The sequence below is a fragment of the Somniosus microcephalus genome, unplaced genomic scaffold, assembly GCF_052327205.1.
Source record: "Somniosus microcephalus isolate GS21.2 unplaced genomic scaffold, FLI_Smic_1.0 unresolved_chr1, whole genome shotgun sequence".
Lineage (NCBI taxonomy): Eukaryota > Metazoa > Chordata > Chondrichthyes > Squaliformes > Somniosidae > Somniosus > Somniosus microcephalus.
In genome coordinates this window covers 127,463,737-127,486,787 of record NW_028225179.1, presented here as the reverse complement: position 1 = coordinate 127,486,787, position 23,051 = coordinate 127,463,737, and the positions used below count along the sequence as shown (strand labels likewise).

Sequence of the window (23,051 nt, the reverse complement as noted above, 5' to 3'; positions counted from 1 at the left end):
TACATGTCTGCACATGCCTCGGCTGACTCCTCCCACGAGTCCAGGTATAAAGGTGACTGCTCCACAGTCCCTCTGTGTTCTGGACTGGTCGACCACTCGAGGCACACCTTCATTCTCTTGTTAATAAAAGCCTGTTAGTTACTCGCTTAACCTCAGTCTTTTGAGTAATTGATAGCGCATCAATTTTATTAACAAGATTTTTTTATAATGGAGAAGATCCTCACACCAGCATGCCTGGACTTAGACCATCGGGAGGCGGACGCATCCAACAAGTTTGCTCACTGGCTTAGGTGCTTTGAAAAATTCCTGATCGCCTCCGCTGCAACGGTCAAATCGGATGAGGACAAACTGGATGTCCTGACCTCCAAAGTGAACCACCGAGCGTACTCGGTCATCCAGGACGCGACCTCGTACACGGCTGCTCTCAAGCTCCTCAAGGACCAGTACACGCGCCCAGTGAATGAGGTGTACGCCAGGCACCTCCTGGGGAGTCGTAAACAACAACCTGGGGAATCGACCGAGGAATACCTTCAGGCACTGTCTGTGCTTGGCCGGGCCTGTGGTTGTAAGGATGTAAAGGCCGCCGTGTACACAGAGGAACTTATCCGGGACGCTTTTGTAGCGGGCCACAGGTCCCATTACACCCGACAGCGACTGTTGGAGCAGAGTGACCTCGACCTCAACAAGGCCTCTGAACTCGCACTATCATTGGACGCAGCCTACCGGGGCATGGATGCCTACTCCTCTGCACCGTGGACGTCGCGGGGAACGACAGCCTGGGACACGGTAGGACTGTCTCATAGCACCGTGCCACCCCAGCCACATCCCAGCAACGGCCCAACTACCGCAGCAGTGTCCCAAGGCCAGAAATGCTACTTCTGTGGCCAGGCCAAACACCCCAGAGTGCGCTGCCTGGCGAAAAATGCGATCTGCTTGGGCTGCGGGAAGAAGGGACACTACGCCAGCATCTGCAGGGCCAAAGCCACCCCGAACCCCAGCAGCGCCGTGTGTGGGCCGTGCGGGCCGCCATCTTGGGCCTCCCCAGCCATGTGCAAACCACCGGAACAGCAGCCATTTTGGACGCATCCAGCCACATGGGGATCATGGATGCCGCCATCTTGGACGCCAGCTGGGACGCAGCAGGCCCCCAACACCGCCTCATCTGATACCCGCAGCGACACACCGACCCCTACGCTGGCCTCCGTTACGCTGGACCAAGCGAGACCGCACCAACTGGCCCGGTCCACAATGGACATTAAGGTAAATGGTGACGAAACAATCTGCCTTTTTGACTCTGGGAGCACGGAGAGCTTCATCCACCCCGACATGGTGCGGCGTTGCTCTCTCCCAGTCCTGCCTGCGCACCAACGGATATCTATGGCCTCCGAGTCCCAGTCGGCGGACATTGGCGGCTACTGCGTGGTGACACTCTTAGTAGACGGGACTGTGTACGATAATTTTAAACTTCTGGTCCTGCCCCACCTCTGCGCTGCCGTTCTACTGGGGTTAGATTTTCAGTGCCACCTTAAAAGTGTTACGATGGCGTACGGTGGACCCCTCCCCCCACTCACAGTCCGCAGCCAGCAGCTTCCAAATTGCCCGCCGCGCACTAGGTGCAACCTCTCCACACTCAGAGTCACCCCCCCCCCACTGTTTGCTAACCTCACCCCCGACTGTAAGCCCATCGCCACAAAGAGCAGGCGATACAGTCCCGGGGACAGGGTTTTCATTAAAACCGAAGTGGAGCGGCTCCTGAAGGAGGGGATTATTGAGGGCAGCACCAGCCCCTGGCGAGCCCAGGTTGTGGTCGTTAAGACCGGCGAGAAGCAGCGCCTGGTCATCGACTACAGCCAGACAATAAATCGCTACACCCTGCTGGATGCTTACCCACTCCCCCGCATAGCTGATATGGTCAACCAGATCGCGCAGTACCGCGTCTTCTCGACCATTGACCTGAAATCAGCGTACCACCAGCTCCCTATCCGCCCTGAGAACCGCCAGCATACTGCCTTTGAGGCAAACGGCCGCCTCTATCACTTCCTTAGGGTTCCCTTTGGCGTCACCAACGGGGTCTCCGTCTTCCAAAGGGAGATGGACCGGATGGTCGATCAAAATGTGTTGCAGGCCACTTTCCCATATCTGGACAATGTGACCATCTGCGGCCATGCCTTGCAGGACCATGACGCAAACCTCGAAAAATTCCTCTGCACCGCCCAACTCCTGAACCTGATGTATAACAAGGAGAAGTGCATATTCCACACAACCCGCCTCGCCATCCTTGGCTGTGTTGTGGAACACGGAGTCATCGGTTCCGACCCCGACCGGATGCGTCCCCTTATGGAACTCCCACTGCCCCACTGCCTCAAGGCCCTGAAGAGGTGCCTTGGGTTTTTCTCCTATTACGCCCAGTGGGTCCCCTACTATGCGGACAAGGCCCGTCCGCTGATCAAGTCCACCTCTTTTCCCTTGACGGCAGAGGCCCGCTTAGCCTTCCACCGTATCAAGGAAGACATTGCCAAAGCCACCATGCACACAGTGGATGAATCCATCCCCTTCCAGGTGGAAAGCGATGCGTCCGACTTTGCCCTGGCCGCTACCCTTAATCAGGCGGGGAGACCCGTGGCCTTCTTTGCATGAACCCTCCAGGGCCCGGAGACCAGACACTCCGCTGTTGAGAAGGAGGCCCAGGCTATTGTGGAGGCTGTGTGTCATTGGAGGCACTACCTGGCCGGAAAACGATTTACCCTGCTCACTGACCAGCGTTCAGTTGCTTTTATGTTTAACAACAAGCAGAGGGGCAAAATCAAAAACGACAAGATCTTGTGGTGGAGAATCGAACTTTCCACCTACAATTACGAGATCTTGTACCGGCCCGGGAAGCTCAATGAACCCCCGGATGCTCTATCGCGTGGCACCTGTGCCAGCGCGCAGATCGATAGACTGCGGGCCCTCCACAATGACCTCTGCCACCCGGGGGTCACCAGGTTCTTCCACTTCATCAAGGCCCGCAACCTGCCTTACTCCATTGAGGAGGTCAGGACCATGACCAGGAACTGCCAAGTCTGCGCTGAGTGCAAACCGCACTTTTATAGACCAGACAGGGCTCACCTGATAAAAGCCACTCTCCCCTTCGAGCGCCTGAGCGTTGATTTTAAAGGGCCTCTCCCCTCCTCCGACCGCAATGTGTACTTCCTCAACATTATTGATGAGTACTCCCGTTTCCCGTTCGCCATCCCCTGCCCGGACATGACCAGTGCCACGGTCATTAAATGTCTGAACGACCTCTTCACCCTGTTCGGTTTCCCCAGCTATATCCATAGCGACCGGGGCTCATCGTTTATGAGCGACGAACTCCGCCAGTACCTGCTCGCTAGGGGTATTGCCACAAGCAGGACCACCAGTTACAAGCCCTGGGGGAATGGACAGGTGGAAAGAGAGAACGCGACAGTTTGGAAGGCCGCCCTGCTAGCCTTAAAGTCTAGGGGCCTTTCGACCTCCCGCTGGCAGGATGTGCTCCCCGATGCGCTCCACTCTATTCGGTCACTGCTCTGCACTGCCACTAACGCCACCCCTCATGAGAAAATGTTTGTCTTCCCAAGGAAGTCCACATCGGGGACATCGCTACCGCCATGGCTGATGTCCCCAGGGCCGGTCCTACTGAGAAGACACGTGAGGACCCATAAAACGGACCCCCTGGTCGAGAGGGTCGACCTCCTCCACGCCAACCCCCAGTATGCTTACATTGCGTACCCGGATGGGCGGGAGGACACAGTCTCCATACGAGACCTCGCACCCTCGGGGGCCCCGCTACCACCCCCCCCCACGATCCAATATCCAACCCCAGCAGGCGGCACGCCTGGGCCCCGCGACCCGCTCGACACCCATGAGGACTACACACCAGTGCCCCAGCCTACGCGGGACTCGACGCCGGAAGCTTCACTACCCCTGCCGTCGCCACGCCGATCACAGCGGCAGACAAGACCTCCGGAGAGACTCCAATACACAAACTTTTAATACACTTCACCCCGCCGGACTCATTTCTAAACAAGGGGTGAATGTGGTAAACCACTGTTTGTATTCCACTGTGTACATGCTTGTACATGCCTCGGCTGACTCCTCCCACGAGTCCAGGTATAAAGGTGACTGCTCCACAGTCCCTCTGTATTCTGGACTGGTCGACCACTCGAGGCACATCTTCATTCTCTTGTTAATAAAAGCCTGTTAGTTACTCGCTTAACCTCAGTCTTTTGAGTAATTGATAGCGCATCAGAATGCCAATCTAATTGTATCTTCCGAATCCATTCACATCCTAGCAGTGGTGGTCCTTCATCTGGCAATACATATATATCCATTTTAGGTATTTCCTGGCCTTTATATGTCACTTTCACCCTTATTTTTCCTTTGGGGTAGACTTTTTGCCCCGTATACATCTTCAAGACAATCTCTGTAGCTTTCAAGGGTATGTGTGAAAATAGCCGCTTGTAGTCTCTTTGATTTATGACTGTTAGAGCTGACCCTGTGTCCAATTCCATTTTCACTTGGACTCCGTCTATCTTGAGTGTAACCCAGATAGTCTGGTGATCCTCCATTTCGGTTACCTTATGTAGTTTCAGACAACCCAGCTCCTTGCTTCCGGAGTCTGTGTCACTTTTCTGTTCGCCTGAACCACTGTCCATCACCTGGTGTACCTTTTTGTACTTCTCCTGTGGAGATTTATTACTGTTGGTTTCTTCCCAGACCTGCAGACTCTTGCTATGTGTCCTGCTTTCCCACACTGTCTGCACACTTGGTCCTTGAACCAACAGTCTTTCTGGTCATGTGTTGTTCTGCCGCAGCGATAGCACTTCCCTGTTCCATAGGACATTTCATTGGTGCCATATTCTTGCGGTCTCCATTGTATCTCTGCAGCGCCCCTTGCGGCTGCTTCGTGTGATACTGCCATACTGAAAGCTTTGCCCAGCGTAAGATCCTTTTCTGATAGAAGCCATTTCTGGGTTCCTTCACTTTGTAGCCCACACACAAACTTGTCCCTTAACGTATCTGCTAGTCCCGCTCCAAACTGGCAGTGTTTCGATAGCTTGCGCAGTTCCGTTAGGTACTCAGCATTGCTTTCGTCTTTGTGTTGGTTCCTTTTATGGAACTTAAATCGTTCTGCTATCAGCAGCGGTGTGTGGTTTAAGTGGTCCTGTAGGATTTCTACTATGCTTTCAAAATTCTTGTTTACCGGCTTCTCTGGGGTTATTAGATTTCGCAGTAACCCATAAGTTTTTGCACCCATGGAATTTAACAGAACCAGTGCTTTATTAGCATCTGGCACTTCATTTGCCCTGCAGTACACCTCAATACGTTCCACATATGTTGCCCAATCTTTGACTTCATTGTCGAACGTAGAGATACTGCCACTCTTCGGCATCCTTGGGTGTGAGTTAACTGTCAAAAATGGCGCCTCCCGCGCTTCCCCTTCTTCTCCGCTGGCACAAAATGGCATCTCCCGCGCTTTCCTTCCTTCCCGCGCTCGCCCTTCTTCTCCGCTGCGGCTTCTAAAAATGGCGTCTCCCGCGCTCTTCCTTCTTCTCCGCGGCTCAATGGCGTCTCCCGCGCTCCCCTTTCTTCGCCCCGTGGACCCTGTTCAGCCCGTGAGCCCTGGCTGTGCTCTGCGCGTTCTTCTTTTTATTTATTTTTTCGACACCGCTCAGTCCAGAACCCGGCTGTTTCTTTACCCTCTCTCTCTCCGGTTTGTTTTCTTTTTCTCGATGCCGCTCGGTGTTCAACCCCTGGCTGCACCCTGCGCTCTTCACCCTTTGTCTTACCCCATCGACGCTGCTCGGCTTTCTCTCCGCCGTCGGTCGGCTCCAGCCGCCGCTGCTCGGGAAGGGTCTGCGCTGGACCTGTCGTCGGTCTCTTGCTGCTCGTCGTGGCTGGGGAACCAAGCCCGGCTCTCCACAGCCTCCCCTGCGAAGTTCAATCTCTGCCTGACGGCTGGGCGGTTGCTCGTGGTCGACGCCCGTGTTCCTGGTACAGTAAAAGTAGTTCTGACTTAAAGGCACATACACTACACCCCCGATAACCTTTCACCCCCTTGCTTATCAAGAATCTATCTACCTCTGCCTTAAAAATATTCAAAGACTCTGCTTCCACCGCCCTCTGAGGAAGAAAATTCCAAAGACTCACAACCCTATGTGAGAAAAAATGTCTCCTCATCTCTGTCTTAAATGGGCGACCCCTTATTTTTAAAGTGACCCCTAGTTCTAGATTCTCCCACAAGAGGAAACATCCTCTCCACATCCTCCCTGTTGAGGTACACAACTTCAGGCCATGTTGTCCCTCATACATTTGGGAAACATACACTCGGAAAAGCACGTTGTGTTTGGGCCCCCAGTGGGCAGGTACAATGACAGGAGAGGTGGGTGGGTGGGGGGCTCAGATTGTGGCTGTCCCCCATTTTGCATTTGTAGATGGCTGCACCGAGCTTCAGGTGCATCCCTCAGCCTCTAATTCTGCGCCGAGTGCAAGTCTGCAATACACAGACCCTTGCTTACGGGAGATCAGCGGGTTTCAGACAAAACAAAGGACATCTTTAACCACACGGCACAGAAACAGTCCTACTGCTCTGTGCCGCTGTTTACGCTCCCTTCGACGTGACCCTCTCGCCTCCGCCGGTGCGCTTGAGTATTTCCGCGACCGGTGGGTGCCGCGGGGACTGGAGTGCATCATCAATTCGGAAAACCAAATTTTAATTTGATTTGTTAAGATTTAGTTGAACTTTTGTTTACTTACAGCCTAATTGGGTTTTTTGGGTTCAAACAAAAAAGAGGACCCTCTCGCCTCCTCGTCCCCGCCCCCTTCGAGTGCGCGCACACGCAGAGCCAAAAAAGAAAAAAGTGGTGAGTGATCGCTCCGCCTATTTTATTCCCCTTTTCGCTCTGTTTTGGTGAAATAATTTTAGTCTCTTCCGACGGGACCTAGAGTAGTAACAATTCCCCGGGCATTGCGTTGCTCTGGATAAGCGCTTTGAAGCAGCAGGCGCCGAGTGTGCAGGCGGCCGAGGACCGAGGAGGCCGCTTGTCCCATTTGTCTCTCGAGTTCTTCATCTATCCGGTTTCACTGGAGTGCGGGCCCAACTTCTGCCGCTCCTGCATCACACGGTGCTGGGGAAAGGAGGAGAGAAACCCCTGCCCGGAATGTAGAGAGGAGTTTGCAGCAAAGAAACCTCAAGGACCAGTACAAAAGCAAAATACTGCGGATGCTGGAAACCTGAAATAAAAGCAGAAAATGCTGGAAATACTCAGCAGGTCAGGGCAGCATCTGTGGAGAGAGAGAAACAGAGTTAACGTTTCAGGTCAATGACCCTTCGTCAGAACTGAAACGTTAACTCTCTCTACAGATGCTGCCTGACCTGCTGAGTATTTCCAGCATTTTCTGTTTTTACTTCAAGGACCAATCGGGCCTCAGCCAGTCTGGCGGAGAAAGCTCGGAAATTTAACCCTGCGCCCGCAAAGAGAAGGAAAATAAACTTGACTGTGAGGAACAACAGGAAGAATTGAAGCTGCTTTGTGAAACTGATCTGTCTTGTGTGCAGCGATTCGCGCTGTCACCGAGACCACTGCTTCAGTAAAGAAGCTGTTGCAATCTGCAAGGTAAAAGCGGAACAGGTTTTTTCACCCGGTTATTTTTTATCACATTTTTCACAGTGGTGAGAATGTGGAACTCGCTGCCACATGGAGCAGTTGAGGCAAACAGCATAGATGGCTTTTAAGGGGAAGCGAGATAAGCACATGAGGGAGAAAGGATATGTTGATGGGGTGAGATGAAGAGGGCTGGGAGGAGGTTCTTGTGGAGCATGAACACTGGCATAGGCCAGTTAGGGCCGAATGGCCTGTTTCTGTGTTGTAAATTTTGTGTATTCTATGCAACAAAAAAAAAGTTCACAAGGATGATGCCAGACTGAGAGGTTGTAACTATTAGAAATAACTGATTGGCTGGTGTGCTTTTCTATAGAGAAGAGAAAGTGATCTGATAGAGGTCTTTAAAATTATGAAGGGGTTTGATGTAGCGAAGCTGTTTCCACTTGTGGGCAATGTTCACTGTAAGCTGCGCAGCGCTCCAGGTAACCTGCGCAGCCGGCTTTTCAGTACAAAACCCACTCCTCCCCGGTATTTTGAATGGCCCGCACAGCCTATTAAAGGGGCTGCACAGGGCCAAACAATTAGAGGGATCTTCCTTAGATTCTCTCACGGAGAAGCAAACGACTGCTCGAGAAATAGAACTGAAACAGAAACGGAAGATCTCTCAATTTCGGGTAAAAGTCTCCCTGTGCTGAGTCTCTTGGATCTGGGTTTCGTTTTGCCCCTTTATCACAGTCTGACGTTTCGTTTTGTAGGAGCAGTCTGTAGTGCCACATCACTTCCGAGTTTGCTAAAATGCACCAGATTCTCACTGAGAATGAACAGCGTTTAATCCGAGATCTCAGAGAACAAGAGGAGAGGATTCTAGAAAAACCTTCGGGAAATTGAAGAGATTTTAAATTCAATGGAGCAAAAACTCTCTCAGTTGCAGAAACGGATGGCGCAAAAAGATGATCTGATATTTCTGAAGGTGAGAATTATATTGCGGTTTAGATCAATGACACTTCACACAGTCACAAAATAACGTGAGTGTTTTGAAGTAAAGGCAGAATTTTCTTGAATAATTTGAAACTGATTTCATTTGATTGATCGTTTTGTCTATTCCCGGGGCGGATCTGCTGTGGTCACCGAATTATAGGCCTCCCACACTGTCTACAGAATCCCGGAATGCCTGTAACCACCCTGGAATAAGTTCCTGTGATCTTCCGTTCAGTCCGCAAGCGTGACCCTGAGCTTCTGGCCGCTTGCCATTTTAATTCTCCGCCCCCTTCTCGCTGTCACCTCTCTGTCCTCTGTCTCCTACAGTGTTCCAGTGAAACTTAATGTAAGCTCAAGGGACAGCATACAGAATCTTTTGATTAGGCACTTTACAACTTTCTGGACTCAACATTTAAGTTCAACAACTTTAGATCGTAACCACTGCCTGTACAATACACCACAATATATATTAATGATCTAGATGAGAGAACTAGATGTAATATCTCCAAGTTTGCAGACGACACAAAGCTGGGTGGGCGTGTGTGCTGTGAGGAGGATGCAGAGAAACTCCAGTATGATTTGGACAGGTTGGGTGATTGGGCAGATGCAATGCGGTATAATGCAGTATAATGCGGATTTCCAGCATCCGCAGTATTGTGCTGTCGTAATAATGTGGATAAATGTGAGGTTATCTGAACGGCAATAGATTGGGAAAAGGGCAAGTACAAGAAGACCTGGGTGTCCTTGTGCACCAGTCGCTGAAGGTAAGCATGCAGGTGCAGCAGGCGGTTAAGAAGGCAAATGGTATGTTGGCCTTCATAGCGAGAGGATTCGAGTACAGGAGCAAGGATGCCTTGCTGCAGTTGTACAGGGCCTTGGTGAGACCACACCTTGAGTATTGTATGCAGTTTTGGTCGCCTTATCTGAGGAAGGATGTTCTTGCCATGGAGGGAGTGCAGCGAAGATTCACCAGGCTGATACCTGTGATGGCAGGAATGATGTATGAAGAGAGATTGGGTCAATTAGGCTTATATTCGCTAGAGTTTAGTAGCATGAGAGGGGATCTCATTGAAACTTATAAAATTCTAACAGGACTAGATGCAGCAAGGATGTTCCCGATGGCGGGGGGAGTCCAGAACCAGGAGTCACAGTCTAAGGATAAGGGGTAAGCCATTTAGGACTGAGATGAGGAGGAATTTCTTCACCCAGAGAGTAGTGAACCTGTGGAATTCTCTACCACAGAAGGCAGTTGAGGCCAATTCATTAAATATATTCAAGAAGGAGTTAGATATATTTCTTTAGGCTAAAGGGATCAAGGGGTATGGGGAGAAGGCAGGGACAGTGTACTGAATTTGGATGATCAGTCATGATCTCATTAAATGACGGAACAGGCTCGAGGGGCCGAATGGCCTACTCCTGCTCCTATCTTCTTTGTTTCTATGCTCCCGTGTTCTCGGACAGCAGGTGCTCGTAATGGTTCTGCTGTACCCTTTTGCCTTGCACCATCATCCCTTATGTCATTTAACCACTCCTGCCCTTCACTGTATCACAGATATTCCCTTTTATTCTTTCCTACCCACGTTTCCCTGCCTCTGTATTTGCTTATGAACTGTTAAATCTCTACCTTCTTCCAGTTCTGATGAAAGGTCATCGACCTGAAACGTTAACTCTGTTTCTCTCTCCACAGATGTTGTCTGACATGCTGAGTGTTTCCAGCATTTTCTGTTTTTTATTTCATATTTCCAGATTCCGCAGTATTTTGCTTTGGTGTTGTGCCATGATCTTGATACTCAGCTTGAAATGATTTCCGTGTTCCCTAAGTGTTTAATATTGTCCTGGAATTCACATTGCAATCCAGTAACTGTACCCCTCTCTCCTCCTTTAAGATGCTCCTTAAAACCTACCTCTTTGACCAAGCTTTTGATCACCTGTCCCAATACCTGCTTATCTGGCTTGGTGTCAAATTTTGTTTGATAACGCTTAGGTCGTTTTGCTACGTTAAAGGTGCTATATAAATGCAAGCTGTTGTTGTGTGTGGCACAGTGGGTGTGTGAGTCATTGGCCCCGATATTTAGTGAGCCAGGGTTTCGGTGAGGGTGGGGTGGGGGTGGGGGTGGGGGCGGGGGGGGGGCGAGGAGGGGAAGAGTTATGGTCAGGAAACGTGGAAGTCTGGATTTCCCTGAGCCCTGTGGAGCTTTAACAATTCCCCGCCCGGACGCCACCCTGAGAAGGTCGCAGCCGAGGATCAGGCAAGTTTCTTGGTGGTTGGGGGTAGAGATGGCAGGGTGGTTGTTGGAGGGGGGCCGTCGGGGGTGATCGCGGGAGGGTTCGGAGATTGGGGAGGTCAGGGAGAGAATGGAGGGGGGTCGGGGACGGATTGGGGGAGAGCTGGGGGCTGGGAGAGAGAGTCGGAGATCGGGGATCAGGGAGTCGGTGATTTGGGGGGGTGGGTAGATTGTGGAGGTAGGGGGTTGTTTACAAGTAAGCTTTTTGGGCCTGGAGGAAACGCTCCTGCTCCTCCTGGCCCACAAACAATGCTGTAAAGGCACTTGACTAATAGATCCAGCCCTTCTCGCTTCTTTTTATTTGCCGGATTTCCGGAGGCCCGGGAAACCCGGCCGACGCGGGTTTAAAAATAGAAACATTGTTAAAATGAAGGCAGGCAGCCTCCTCAGAAGATTTCAACGACCATCTTGCCTCCTGGGAGCGGATTGGTTGCCTGCTCCTCGTATCGCCTCTGTAAAAATTTTACCTTTTTAACCTCCCACTCGACCCAAACCCACCCGTTTCTGGGGGTTAAATTACCCCCCCCAAGCTGTGTCTGTGAGTGGGACTGATGTTGTGTTCCAGAACCTGACAACAGAAATCAGATTTTCTACCCGTGCGGTCCCGGCAGTGAGAATCCGGAATTATCAGCATCTTGTCACAATGTGGGTGTAATTTCTGCTGTCCGGATATAGGCGGTCAGTCTCCGTCAACTCAGATTTGTGTTTTATTGGTTTTAGGAGGAAACGTGTCAGGAGAGGAGGTAGGACACACTGTTTACTGAAACTCTGCACAATTTAGTAAAATAACTCAGCAAAGGGTTTATGATCAATTTATAACATCAACTGTTTAATATTTACAGGACTGGTGACGACTATTATAAACCATCATTAGCAGATGACAAGCTGTCGATCGGAAAGTTCAACGGCCCTTTACAGTACACAGCGTGGAGAGAAATGATAGACGCCATTAACCCTGGTAAAACTCTTATTCCTTTTCTTGATTTATAAGTCCTATTTGTGTATAGCAAATTAAATCATATTAAAGAGGGTATATTTAAACACAAAGTGGTTACAAAAAATACATTTCAAAATGGCCCCTAAATGGAATAAAAGTGTTATCCATCTTCTGAAAACATCTTTGACTAACCGGGTTCGAGGGTCTCCTGCAGAAGTGCAACTTCCACCTGTCCTTTTATGTAAGAAAGAAAAAAAAAGTTCACATTTATACAAAGCTTTTCACCACCACTGGACGTCCCAAAGCACTTTACAGCCAATGAAATATATATATATATTTTTTTTAAAGTGTTGTAGATTAGGAAACGCAGCCGCCAATTTGCGCACGGCAAGCTCCGACAAACAACAATGTGGTCATGATCAGATCATCTGTATTGTAGTGATGTTGGTCCAGGACACTGGGGTGAACTCCCCATCTCTTCTTCCAAATAGTGGCGTGAGATCTTTTACGTCCACCTGTGAGGGCAGACAGGGCCTCAGTTTAACGTCTCATCCGAAAGGCAGCACCTCCGACAATGCAGCGCTCCCTCAGCCCTGCACTGGAGTGTCAGCCTGGAGTTTGTGCTCAAGTCTCTGGAGCGGGACTTGAACCCATGACCTTCTGATTCCGAGGCGAGAGCACTACCCACCGAGCCACGGCTGGCACAGTAGATCAGTTTTGTTTTACCTGATTGTGTTGGAGTCTGTTGAGATTTACGGATATCGATAGGCTGTATTCAGGGTGAGCTTGGTTTTCTGTGTCTAGGCTGTTTTCCTCTTGTGTGTGGGAGTTGGGGGCGGGTGGTGGGGCGTTTGGGGGGATCTCTGAATCTGGGGGCTAGCCGGTTGTTCCAGTTTTCTTGGTTCCTGGTTAGGCTGTTGGCCGGATCGAGTCGTGGGCCGCAGGCTCTTTGTCCATTTCTCTATTCTCTATTCACGGTGGCATAGTGGTTAGCACTGTTGCCTCACAGCGCCAGTGACCCGGGTTCAAATCCGGCCTCGGGTGACTGTCTGTGTGGAGTTTGCACATTCTCCCCGTGTTTGCGTGGGTTTCCTCTGGGTGCTCCGGTTTCCTCCCACAGTCCAAAGATGTGCGGGTTAGGTTGATTGGCTATGATAAATTGACCCTTAGTGTTAGGGGGATTAAATACGTGGGGTTACGGGGATAGGGTGGGATATGTGTTGGTGTTGGTGTAGGGGTTACAGGGATCGGGTGGGATATGTGTCGGTGCAGGCTCGATGGGCCGAAATGGCCTCTATCTGCACTGTGGGGTTTCTGTGATTTCTGTGATTATTCTAGTTTTCTCTCCTTGAGTGCTTCATCGTTCTCTTGTTTCTCTGTCCCCCTGCTGTAGCTGTTTTCTTCCCTTCCTCTGCGGTATTGTAAGACGCTCTGATTGTCTGACAGTTTATGGAGTTCAGACTCGTGGAACAAAGCCCAATGAATCTGTGAAACTTGTGTTACTTAAAAATCAACAAGAGGTTACAAGTAATTACCAGAATACAAACTGTACTCAATTCATATACTTATCACAAACAAGCATCTAAAATCATTGACTTTAAGCTCAGGTGATTATAAGCAAAACCACATACATACTATTCACCAGATGAGAGATCAATTCAATGATGACTAGATGTATGACTAACTTTAACTGGCAACTGACCAAGTCACCATCGACTATAGCCCCCACTGCAGCCCCGAATGTTTTGAAACCGTACCTTTTATACCCCAAAATTTGGCAACCCTCCCACTGCGTACGGGTCCCTAACTATACGGCACAATGGTCGGCGGTTGTTTCCCAGACCCTCCTATCATGAGTCCGTTAGTCAACTGTGGGCCTTTTAAGGCTAGGTACATTCCATAGTCTGAAGATGTTTCTGTTATTGCACTGATTTCATAGTCTGTTCCCACAGAACTTCAATAAGCTTGTTTTCCATATCTGTTGAAAGACAATTGGCAGCTTTTACAGCTGACGAGTCAAACAGTTTATTTTGCAAAGTTCTCACAGCAACCAGTCTTTGTCCTCGCGAAGCATGATGGTGAAATTAGGTCAACTTTTATTGCAAATGGAAATTAAGTCAAGTTTACCATGACAGTGTTACAGTATCTGTTCTTTTGTTGAAACGGATTCTTTTGGTCCTCAATCTGGTTCAGTACAAACACTGAGTCGAATACTGGTTGAGTTCAACAGTTTTTATTCTGTCATCCCGGGAGACTTACTCTGATACAGCACAGTCCTGACTCCAGAAGAGTCCGACAGGTTAAACCAGAGCAAGCAATCTTTCATACAGTGTGCCACATTATTATACTTGCATTTGAGAAGACATTAACACATCGTACAGTCTGCACCAATCCCGAGCTGTACACGTATACATTTAATTTGATTTCCTGGCCTGGCAGTATGAAACTAAGAAGTCACATTTCACTGAATGGTTTATAGTTAAGTAAATATCCTGGTAATGGTTTCAGGATCACCTAATCATTATGGTAATGCGTTTGCAATCATGGTAATGTGTTTTCTGATCGCCTATTGTCTGTATAACCTCTGCACTCCGCCCTACACTGTTTCCACCAGCAAGGTGTGACATCGTGGGTGCCAGCCATATTAGCAGCCACAGATCAGTTTAGCTTCTTTTATTTTACTTCCTGCTGCCTTCACAGTTTCTTGAGTTAACATGATCATTTCTTACAATATGCAAGTGACTCAGCGATGTCGACATTTCACCACCATTTTATGCTGACAGGATCCTCCATTTTAGATTGACAGGGTCCTTGGCTATGCGAAGCGAGTTGTTACCATATTTTGCATTCTATATCCTCACTTTCAATTCTCTGCCTAAAGTGTTATTTTCCCTCATCTTCCTCTTTACCCCCCCCCCCCCCACCCACCGCTCTCTCAATCACCCACTTCCACCACACACCCCAGCCCTCCCGATCACCGCCCGGAGCTCCCTTCCCAGTGCCGGGGACCATCCCCTAGATTCCCCGGCTGCGGCCTCCTGCCGCTAGTGTTCCCTCCCACCCGCCAGTCGTCCATTTGGCGAGCTGCTGGACAGGTGGTGAGGCTAAAATATGTTAAGATGGGCAGGGCCTCCATGTCCCCGGCCGTGCTAGGTCCTCGGGCTGGTTCCGGCCTCCCCGCACCCCATTAATATCTGGGCCATTGTATATTCCTGAAGGCTCCTGCGGCACATACAGGGGCTGGAAATACCAGGGGTGCGGGGGCCCCAGAGTTCCTTGCACCGGGTCGTGATTGCAGTGGCCACCAGAGGCTGGAGGAAGACAATACAAAACCAACTCTCTGCGTCAAGCCCCTGCTCTTGACCAGGTGGGGAAGCCAGAGCGATCCCAGGAGCGTAAACCCATGGCCCAGCCCCCGGGTGGACGCGGATTCCAGTAACCGAACCTGGAGCCCTTTCAAAACTCCTGGGATTCCTCCGAGTGGGCACTTTCAAAAGGAAAAGAGTTTAATACTGGCTGGAGCGCCTCTTTCTACAAAGAGAAGGCTGAGCAGTCACCTCATAGAGCTCTTTAAAAATGATGAGGGAGTTCGATAGGGTAGACGTAGAAAAAATGTTTCCACTTGTGGGCGAGACCAATAGTAGAGGCCATCAATATAAGACAGTCACTAATAAATCCAGTCGGAAATTCAGGAGAAACTTCTTTACCCAGAGAGTGGTGAGAATGTGGAACTTGCTACCACAGGGAGTGGTTGAGGCGAATAACATAGAGGCATTTAAGGGGAAGCTAGATATACACATGAGGGAGAAAGGATTAGAAGGTTATATTGATGGAGTGAGATGAAGAGGGGTTTGAGGAGGCTCGTGTGGAGCATGGACCAGTTGGGCCGGATGGCCTGTTCCTGTGCTGTGAAATTCTATGTAATAAGTCGCAGCAAGAATCTAAATCACCTGTGTTATTTGAACTTTCTCCCAGCTCCAGCCTCTCTGACTCTGGATCCTAACACAGCCCACCCCCTGCTCATCCTGTCTGAAGAATGGACCAGTGAGAGACTCGGAGACAAGGAGCAGCCGCTCCCTGACACCCCAGAGAGATTTGATTCCTGGGATTGGAGGGATTCATGTCGGGGAGACGCTACTGGGAGGTAGAGGTGCGCAACAAGACCCGCTGGCATGTGGGAATAGCCAAGAGAGTCTGCCGACAGGAAAAGGAGTATCAGACTGAGACCTGAGGCCGGATACTGGACTGTGGCTGTTGGCTGGAAGTGACTACTTTGCATTCACCTCTCCATCACCGACCCCCCTCAACCCAAGTGAGAAGCCCCGGAAGCTGGGAGTTTACCTGGACTATGAGGGCGGACAGGTGTCTTTTTACAATGTGGACGACATGTCCCATCTCCACACCTTCGCCCACATTTTCACCAAGAAACTCTTTCTGATCTTCCACCCGGGACAGATTGATGGCGGGAAAAACTCAGTGCCACTGACAATCTGTTGGGTTAAAGGTCACGAATAGGTCCACCCCAGAATTCCACACTGCCGACTGGCCAGCGGCAAACTGATGGGCGTTGGTCTCGGTCACAGGTGGTGCGGGTGGTCCAAATGCTATCTCGGGTCGCCAACCCTCCGTGATTGCCCCGTGAGTCTCCAGCAATTAAAGACTAATCTCCAGGACACTGGTGCGAGCAAACCCCGGGAGAAAACTCACCTTAAAGAAAAACTGTGTTTTTAAAAAATATATATATTTTAACACTTTCGTTTATTAGTTATAAAAATATCAGTCATGGAGAAAAAAAGTCTGTTCGACTGAGAGTCAAGAATTATCCAATAGGGTAATGAAGAGTCTAATCACTTTCCGATAGGCTGTGCACCATGAGGATGGACATGTTGGGCGACCAATGGCGGGAGGGCGGGTGGCAGCAAGAGGTCATGTGATGAAACCACCAGGACTATGCCCAATCAGTGCCATTCACCTGTGGTCAGGGCGGGTACAACCGAGTGACAACCTCTTGTTGGTGACATTTTGTTTGTTTAATCGGTGCAGTGGGACAAACCTGTGACAAATGCACCAGAGACTCCGGCAAAAAGTAAAAGCACAAGGACATCGTGAGAATCATCGGGGCGCTGAGACAGAGGAGAAATTAAAACACGGGCAGAAATACACCAAAGGGAACCTCAGACTCCAGTTGGGAAGTTAAAGGTAAAGAGGGGCAGGAGAGAGGAACTAGGGTGAGATAGAACACCAGTGGGAAGTACATGACAAAGAGGACCTTCCGAGACACGGCAAATTCGATAAAACCCGAGGGAGGTATAAAGTAAAACAAAACACCTGAGGGAAATTCAAAGTCAGAAGTGAAATCAAAAGGGAACAGATGGAATTTAAAATAAGTTAAACTAAAAAATGGCAGAAAAGAAAGAGAGAACTTTATTTATTATGCATTTATACAACGCCTTTCGCAACCTCAGGACATCACAAAGTGCTTTACAGTCAATGAAGTACTTTGGATGTGTAGTCACTGTTGTAATGTAGGTGTCCTCAACACTGTAATGTTCTGTATTATGTAATACAGGAAACTCTTTGGTATCCGGCACCGACGGGACCGGCGTGTTGCTGGTTGATCAAAAATTCCAGCTGACGGAGAGGGTTATCTACCGAGGCTATTTTTAACAGAAAAATAAAAAAATCAAGAAATATGCAGTATACAGTAATTGGGTACTCACCTACAGAATGTTGTGTTAAATGGATGGTGGAAGATGCTTGATTTAAGTACAGTACTGCCAGTTGAGGGTAATGCAATGCAATGACTACCAGCAGCGTGGGAGACACACAGTACCCCTATAAAATGGCGGATCAGAAGAGACTACCGGCAGCGCGGGAGAGTCAGACTCCTGTTACAGGGGTATTGAGATGTTCCAACTTCAGACAGCGCAAAGAAGCCGAGTAGTGGCAGTTTGGAGAACTACCCCCACTGACTAACTCGGCCACCGCGGGAGACTCGGACTCGGCAACATTGCCGGTTATTGAGGTGTTGTTTTCGGAGTGAGAATTTTGCCGGTTAATAGAGAATTCCGAATATTTAGGTGCCGTTTAAACGAGAGTTTCCTGTAGCTGGCAATGGGGGAAATACAACCAGAAGGGGTAACAGCTGAGAGAAGTTTGACTCAGATGAGGACTGCAAGGGCAGCACGGTGGCATAGTGGTTAGCACTGTTGCCTCACAGCGCCACGGACCCGGGTTCGAATCCGGCCTCGGGTGACTGTCTGTGTGGAGTTTGCACATTCTCCCCGTGTTTGCGTGGGTTTCCTCTGGGTGCTCCGGTTTCCTCCCACAGTCCAAAGATGTGCGGGTTAGGTTGATTGGCTATGATAAATTGACGCTTAGTGTTAGGGGGATTAAATACGTGGGGTTACGGGGATAGGGTGGGATATGTGTTGGTGTAGGGGTTACGGGGATTGGGTGGGATATGTGTCGGTGCAGGCTCGATGGGCCGAAATGGCCTCTATCTGCACTGTGGGGTTTCTGTGATTTCTGTGAGGTGTGGTTTTTGTGGGATGTTCACAAATGGGAGAGCCCCAGATACAATAGAGAGGTGAAGAGATGTGAAAACTGCGTGTTAATCTGTAACCTTACAGAAAGAGCTACGACCTTAGAGAGCAAGGAAGAGAGGCTTCGGGGGAGAAATTCCTCTCCTTAGTGCCTCCCGTGGGGGGCACTAATGGGGCCCGAAGACCTTTTCGCCCAGCCGCGGCGATGACATTGCCTCCTGCCAAATTCCACGGGAGGTTAGCGGCGGCGCTGCCGGGTTGCGCCCGGATCTCATGTGCCCGGAGATCATGATTTCATTTCCGGACGTATAGTGCCTCGGCACAAAAACTCCCCTTCGCCCCCCTGCAGCAGCGCCGGGTGATGACAGCGACTGCTGCAGGGGATGCAAGCAGGGCGTCTGGCCGCTAGCGGGGCGGAGGTTAATGGTGAGGTGGCCGGCCGCCCTGAAAAAAAATGTCGGATTTCTTTTTTAAACTTTTCTTTTGTGCCTCCGGGCGCGGGGTCCGTGCTGCAATCGGTCAGCCCGGCACTCGGCACCCCCTCTCCCAGTGCTGCAGGTAAGTTTTAAAAAAAATCTACAGAGTTTGCACCGTGGGGCCCGGCCCTTGAATTGAGGGAAGAGCCCCTGCAACGCGTCAGTGCCACGTGTCCCCAGTGCGTGGCGCTGCTGAGCCGTGTGCCCCGGGTCGCAAACTCTTCCCCCCACCGGCGCTCCAAGGAGGAAGTGGAGCGCCTGATTTAGCGCTCCACTTCCCTCTTGAGCAAAAAATGGGAATTTCAGAGAGGCTGGAAGAGGTTAGCGCTTGGCGCTAACTTTTCCAGCTTTTCTGATTTAGCGCCCCAAACGGGGCTCGAGGGGAATTTCTAGCCCTTAGTTTACTATAAGTTGCAATGTACTATGCACAGCTTGGACACTGGAATATATTGTTCATTGCAATGTCCCCGATACTAATGTTCTGTACACTGTAATAGCTGGTATATTATAATGTCCTCTACACGGTGTTCTGCTGTACACTAATAGGTGGTATATTGGATGTCCCCTAAACTAATAGGTGGTATATTGGATGTCCTCTAAACTGTAATAGGTGGTATATTGGATGTCCTCTACACTGTAATAGGTGGTATATTGGATGTCCTCTACACTGTAATAGGTGGTATATTGGATGTCCTCTACACTGTAATAGGTGGTATATTGGATGTCCTCTACACTGTAATAGGTGGTATATTGGATGTCCTCTACACTGTAATAGGTGGTATATTGAATGTCCTCTACACTGTAATAGGTGGTATATTGGATGTCCTCTACACTGTAATAGGTGGTATATTGGATGTCCTCTACACTGTAATAGGTGGTATATTGGATGTCCTCTACACTGTAATAGGTGGTATATTGGATGTCCTCTACACTGTAATAGGTGGTATATTGGATGTCCTCTACACTGTAATAGGTGGTATATTGGATGTCCTCTACACTGTAATAGGTGGTATATTGGATGTCCTCTACACTGTAATGTTCTGTACACTGTCAGCACAGCTGAGCGTTTCAGCAGCAGATGGGCTGAGGTAGTGGCGGAGATGGGTGATGTTACAGAGATGGAAATAGTTTGTGTCAAAATAAACTCCGTTGTATCAGGTCTGGTGGGAACTTTCTGTACCATTAGAGGGAGTGACAGGGTGCCTGTCGCCTAGAGAATATTTTCTTCAAGAAGGGAAAAACTTCCTCCTTCCAACTAACCAGGAAGCCTGTGTCCAGTGGTGTACCGCAGGGATCGGTGCTGGGTCCTTTGCTGTTTGTAGTGTACATTAATGATTTAGATATGAATGTAGGAGGTATGATCAGTAAGTTCGCAGATGACACGAAAATTGGTGGAGTGGTAAATAGCGAGGAGGGAAGCCTCAGGCTACAGGACGATATAGACGGGATTGTTAGATGGGCAGAACAGTGGCAAATGGAATTTAACCCTGAAAAGTGTGAGGTGATACATTTTGGGAGGACTAACAAGGCAAGGGAATACACAATGAATGGTAGGACCCTAGGAAGGACAGAGGATCAGAGGGACCTTGGTGTGCATGTAGATAGATCCCTGAAGGCAGCAGGACAGGTAGATAAGGCGGTTAAAAAGGCATATGGGATACTTGCCTTCATTAGCCGAGGCATAGAATATAAGAGCAGGGAGGTTATGATGGAGCTGTACAAAACGCTAGTTAGGCCACAGCTGGAATACTGTGTGCAGTTCTGGTCGCCACACTATAGGAGGGATGTGATTGCATTGGAGAGGGTGCAGAGGAGATTCACCAGGATGTTACCTGGGCTGGAGCGCTTCAGCTATGAAGAAAGACTGGACAGGCTGGGGTTGTTTTCCTTAGACCAGAGAAGGCTGTGGGGGGACTGATTTGAGGTGTACAAAATTATGAGGGGCATAGATAAGGTGGATAGAAAGGAACTTTTCCCCTTAGTAGAGGGATCAATAACCAGGGGACATAGTTTCAAGATAAGGGGCAGGAGGTTTAGAGGGGATTTGAGGAAAAACTTTTTCACCCAGAGGGTGGTTGGAATCTGGAACTCACTGCCTGAAAGGGTGGTAGAGGCAGGAACCCTCACAACATTGAAGAAGCATTTAGATGAGCACTTGAAACGCCATAGCATACAAGGCTACGGACCAAGTGCTGGAAAATGGGATTAGAATAGACAGGGCTTAATGGCCGGCACGGACACGATGGGCCGAAGGGCCTCTTTCTGTGCTGTATAACTCTGAGGGAGAAATTCAGTTGGTTGCGCCACCCGTTAGCGCCTTAAGAGGGCGCTAAGTGGGTCGCAAGCCAACTGGCGCCCAGGCGCGGCACTACCCATGCCTCCCGCTAAATTCCACGGGACGTTGGTGGCACTAACCGTTAGCGCTGCGCTGCTGCCGATGACGTCATCGGTGTGCGCAGCGCCCCGCTGACGCCCCGGCCGCGATATTTGGCAGCGCCCCCTGATTTACCGCCAGACGCTATGTCCGACGGGTTCAGGGGGGCCTACCTGCGGCCGGGGAGGCGCAAATTAAAGGCAAGGTGCAGGGTGGCCATTTTTGTTGTTGGCCGCCTGCCAGCACCTGCCTGCGTTCCCGTCCCCGGCCTCCTGAACCCCCCCCCCCCACCGCGGAGTGCCGGCTGCGCTCCAAGAGCCCGGCACTTCTCCTCGGTGCCGGGCTCTTTTGCCTGCACTCCCGATCCTCGGGGTCCCAGCTGGGCCCCAGATCGCGCTGCACAAGGCCCCTCCCCTTTAAGAAGGGGAGGAAGGCCTGCAATACCGCAGCGTGACATGCCGCAGCGTGTGGCACTGCGGCACATTGTACCACAATATTCACTCGCAGCGCCCCAAGAGGGATGCGGGGCGCCTCCAGTAGCGCCGCGCTTCCCTTTGGGGCGCAACAACTCAATTTCCGGTGCGGGGGCGCGAATGTTTCCGGGGCGCTACTTTTAGTGCCCTGGCGCCCCAAACGGGGCTATACTCAATTTCATCCCCTATGACTCTAACCAGTGTTAAGCAACCTCCTTTCTCCTCAGGTTCACAACAACACGTTTCGAGTAAGCACGAGACTTCGTAGTAGAGTATAGGGAACAGACTTTACTGATACACAGTAACGGTGATCGGTCTTTAACTGCATACATTAACCATTCATGGGTGATGTCATCACTAACACTTACTCCTTTACTCAAGCACTTTACATTTCAGAAAACAAGCAATGCCTTCTCCTCACGATACTTGAAAGTCACCCTGTTTATATCTTGGAAAGCCTGACAATGCATTCCTTTTACAATACTTCCAGGAAAACCTGTCGCTTTACCATACAAAGTAGTTCGGCCTAGAAATTGAGTGCCCTTAGCGCCGATTTTGCGGCGCTAGAGGGCCTAGCGCTGCATTTGGCGCCGGCGCTGAAATTGCCTGGGGCCCTTACGCCGCGGTAGACCGGTAGCGCTGCGCCGGCACCGATGACGTCATCAGTGTGCGCAGCGTCCCGGTTGCCATGCCGATGGGCCCCAGCGCCGAAATTCAGTTGCGGCCGCCTCGCCCGTGACAGCCGCAACTAAGACTCTGGCAACAGAGTCTTGCGAGTCTTTGCGCCGGCGCATTAAAGGCCCCGCGGCGGCCGGCCGCTTTCCCGCCGGCCGCCTGGCCGCAGCTCCCTCCCCGGACTTCCCCCCCCCCCCCCCCCGGAACAGAAGCAAGCCCGGCACTTGTCCGAGGTGCCGGGCTCATTTTTTAAAAGATTTTCGCGGGCCGCGATCGGGTGCAGGCAGCTCCTCCTTAAGGGAAGGAGGAGGCCTGCACTTCCCGAGCCTGCCGCACCGCATCGGGTGCCGCAGCGCCGGAATTGCGGCGCGAAACGGCAGTTAGCGCCGATTTACCGCCGCAAAGACCCTTCAGTAGCGCCGGCAGCCGTTTGGGCGCGGCCCTGCTGAATTTTTGGCTCGCGCAGGGGGACTTAGCGCCGGCACTAACTTCCGGCGCTAAAGCCCTGGCTAAGCCAAAACTCAATTTCTAGGCCTCCGACTGTTAAACTTTTAACTTTCACACGATTTCCAACAACCAGCAGCTCGGCTTACCTGTGACATTGGAAAACTCAGAGCATTCAACCCTCGATGCATGGTGACACGGGGCCAGTGATGCATTCGGTGCCCAGTGGTGTGGTCTGG

The 23,051-nt window shown here is 50.5% G+C and overlaps 2 protein-coding genes across 2 annotated transcripts in view; one reads left to right on the top strand and one right to left on the bottom strand.

Annotated features, from left to right (window-relative positions):
- The window catches only part of LOC147095827 (E3 ubiquitin-protein ligase TRIM39-like), a 141,944-nt gene that overhangs the window by 66,428 nt on the left and 52,465 nt on the right, over nucleotides 1-23,051 (bottom strand). The window contains exon 4 of the mRNA XM_085974834.1: nucleotides 14,687-14,726. Within this exon, the coding sequence (XP_085830960.1) occupies nucleotides 14,687-14,726 (40 nt within the window). The remainder of the gene's footprint in view (nucleotides 1-14,686; nucleotides 14,727-23,051) is intronic.
- Nucleotides 7,361-21,413, top strand: LOC147095829 (E3 ubiquitin-protein ligase TRIM69-like). Its single transcript, XM_085974836.1, has 5 exons — nucleotides 7,361-7,637; nucleotides 8,381-8,595; nucleotides 11,609-11,631; nucleotides 11,731-11,846; nucleotides 15,801-21,413. The coding sequence occupies exons 2-5, from the start codon at nucleotides 8,530-8,532 to the stop codon at nucleotides 15,971-15,973; spliced, it is 378 nt and encodes a 125-aa protein (XP_085830962.1). The 5' UTR covers nucleotides 7,361-7,637; nucleotides 8,381-8,529; the 3' UTR covers nucleotides 15,974-21,413.

Bases quoted from the DNA above. Each gene is read 5' to 3' on its own strand.
- LOC147095829 (XM_085974836.1), top strand. From the start codon at position 8,530: ATGGAGCAAAAACTCTCTCAGTTGCAGAAACGGATGGCGCAAAAAGAT. The intron at 8,596-11,608 runs GTGAGAATTATA...TATTGGTTTTAG, and splicing joins ATGATCTGATATTTCTGAAG to GAGGAAACGTGTCAGGAGAG. The intron at 11,847-15,800 runs GTAAAACTCTTA...ACTTTCTCCCAG, and splicing joins GATAGACGCCATTAACCCTG to CTCCAGCCTCTCTGACTCTG.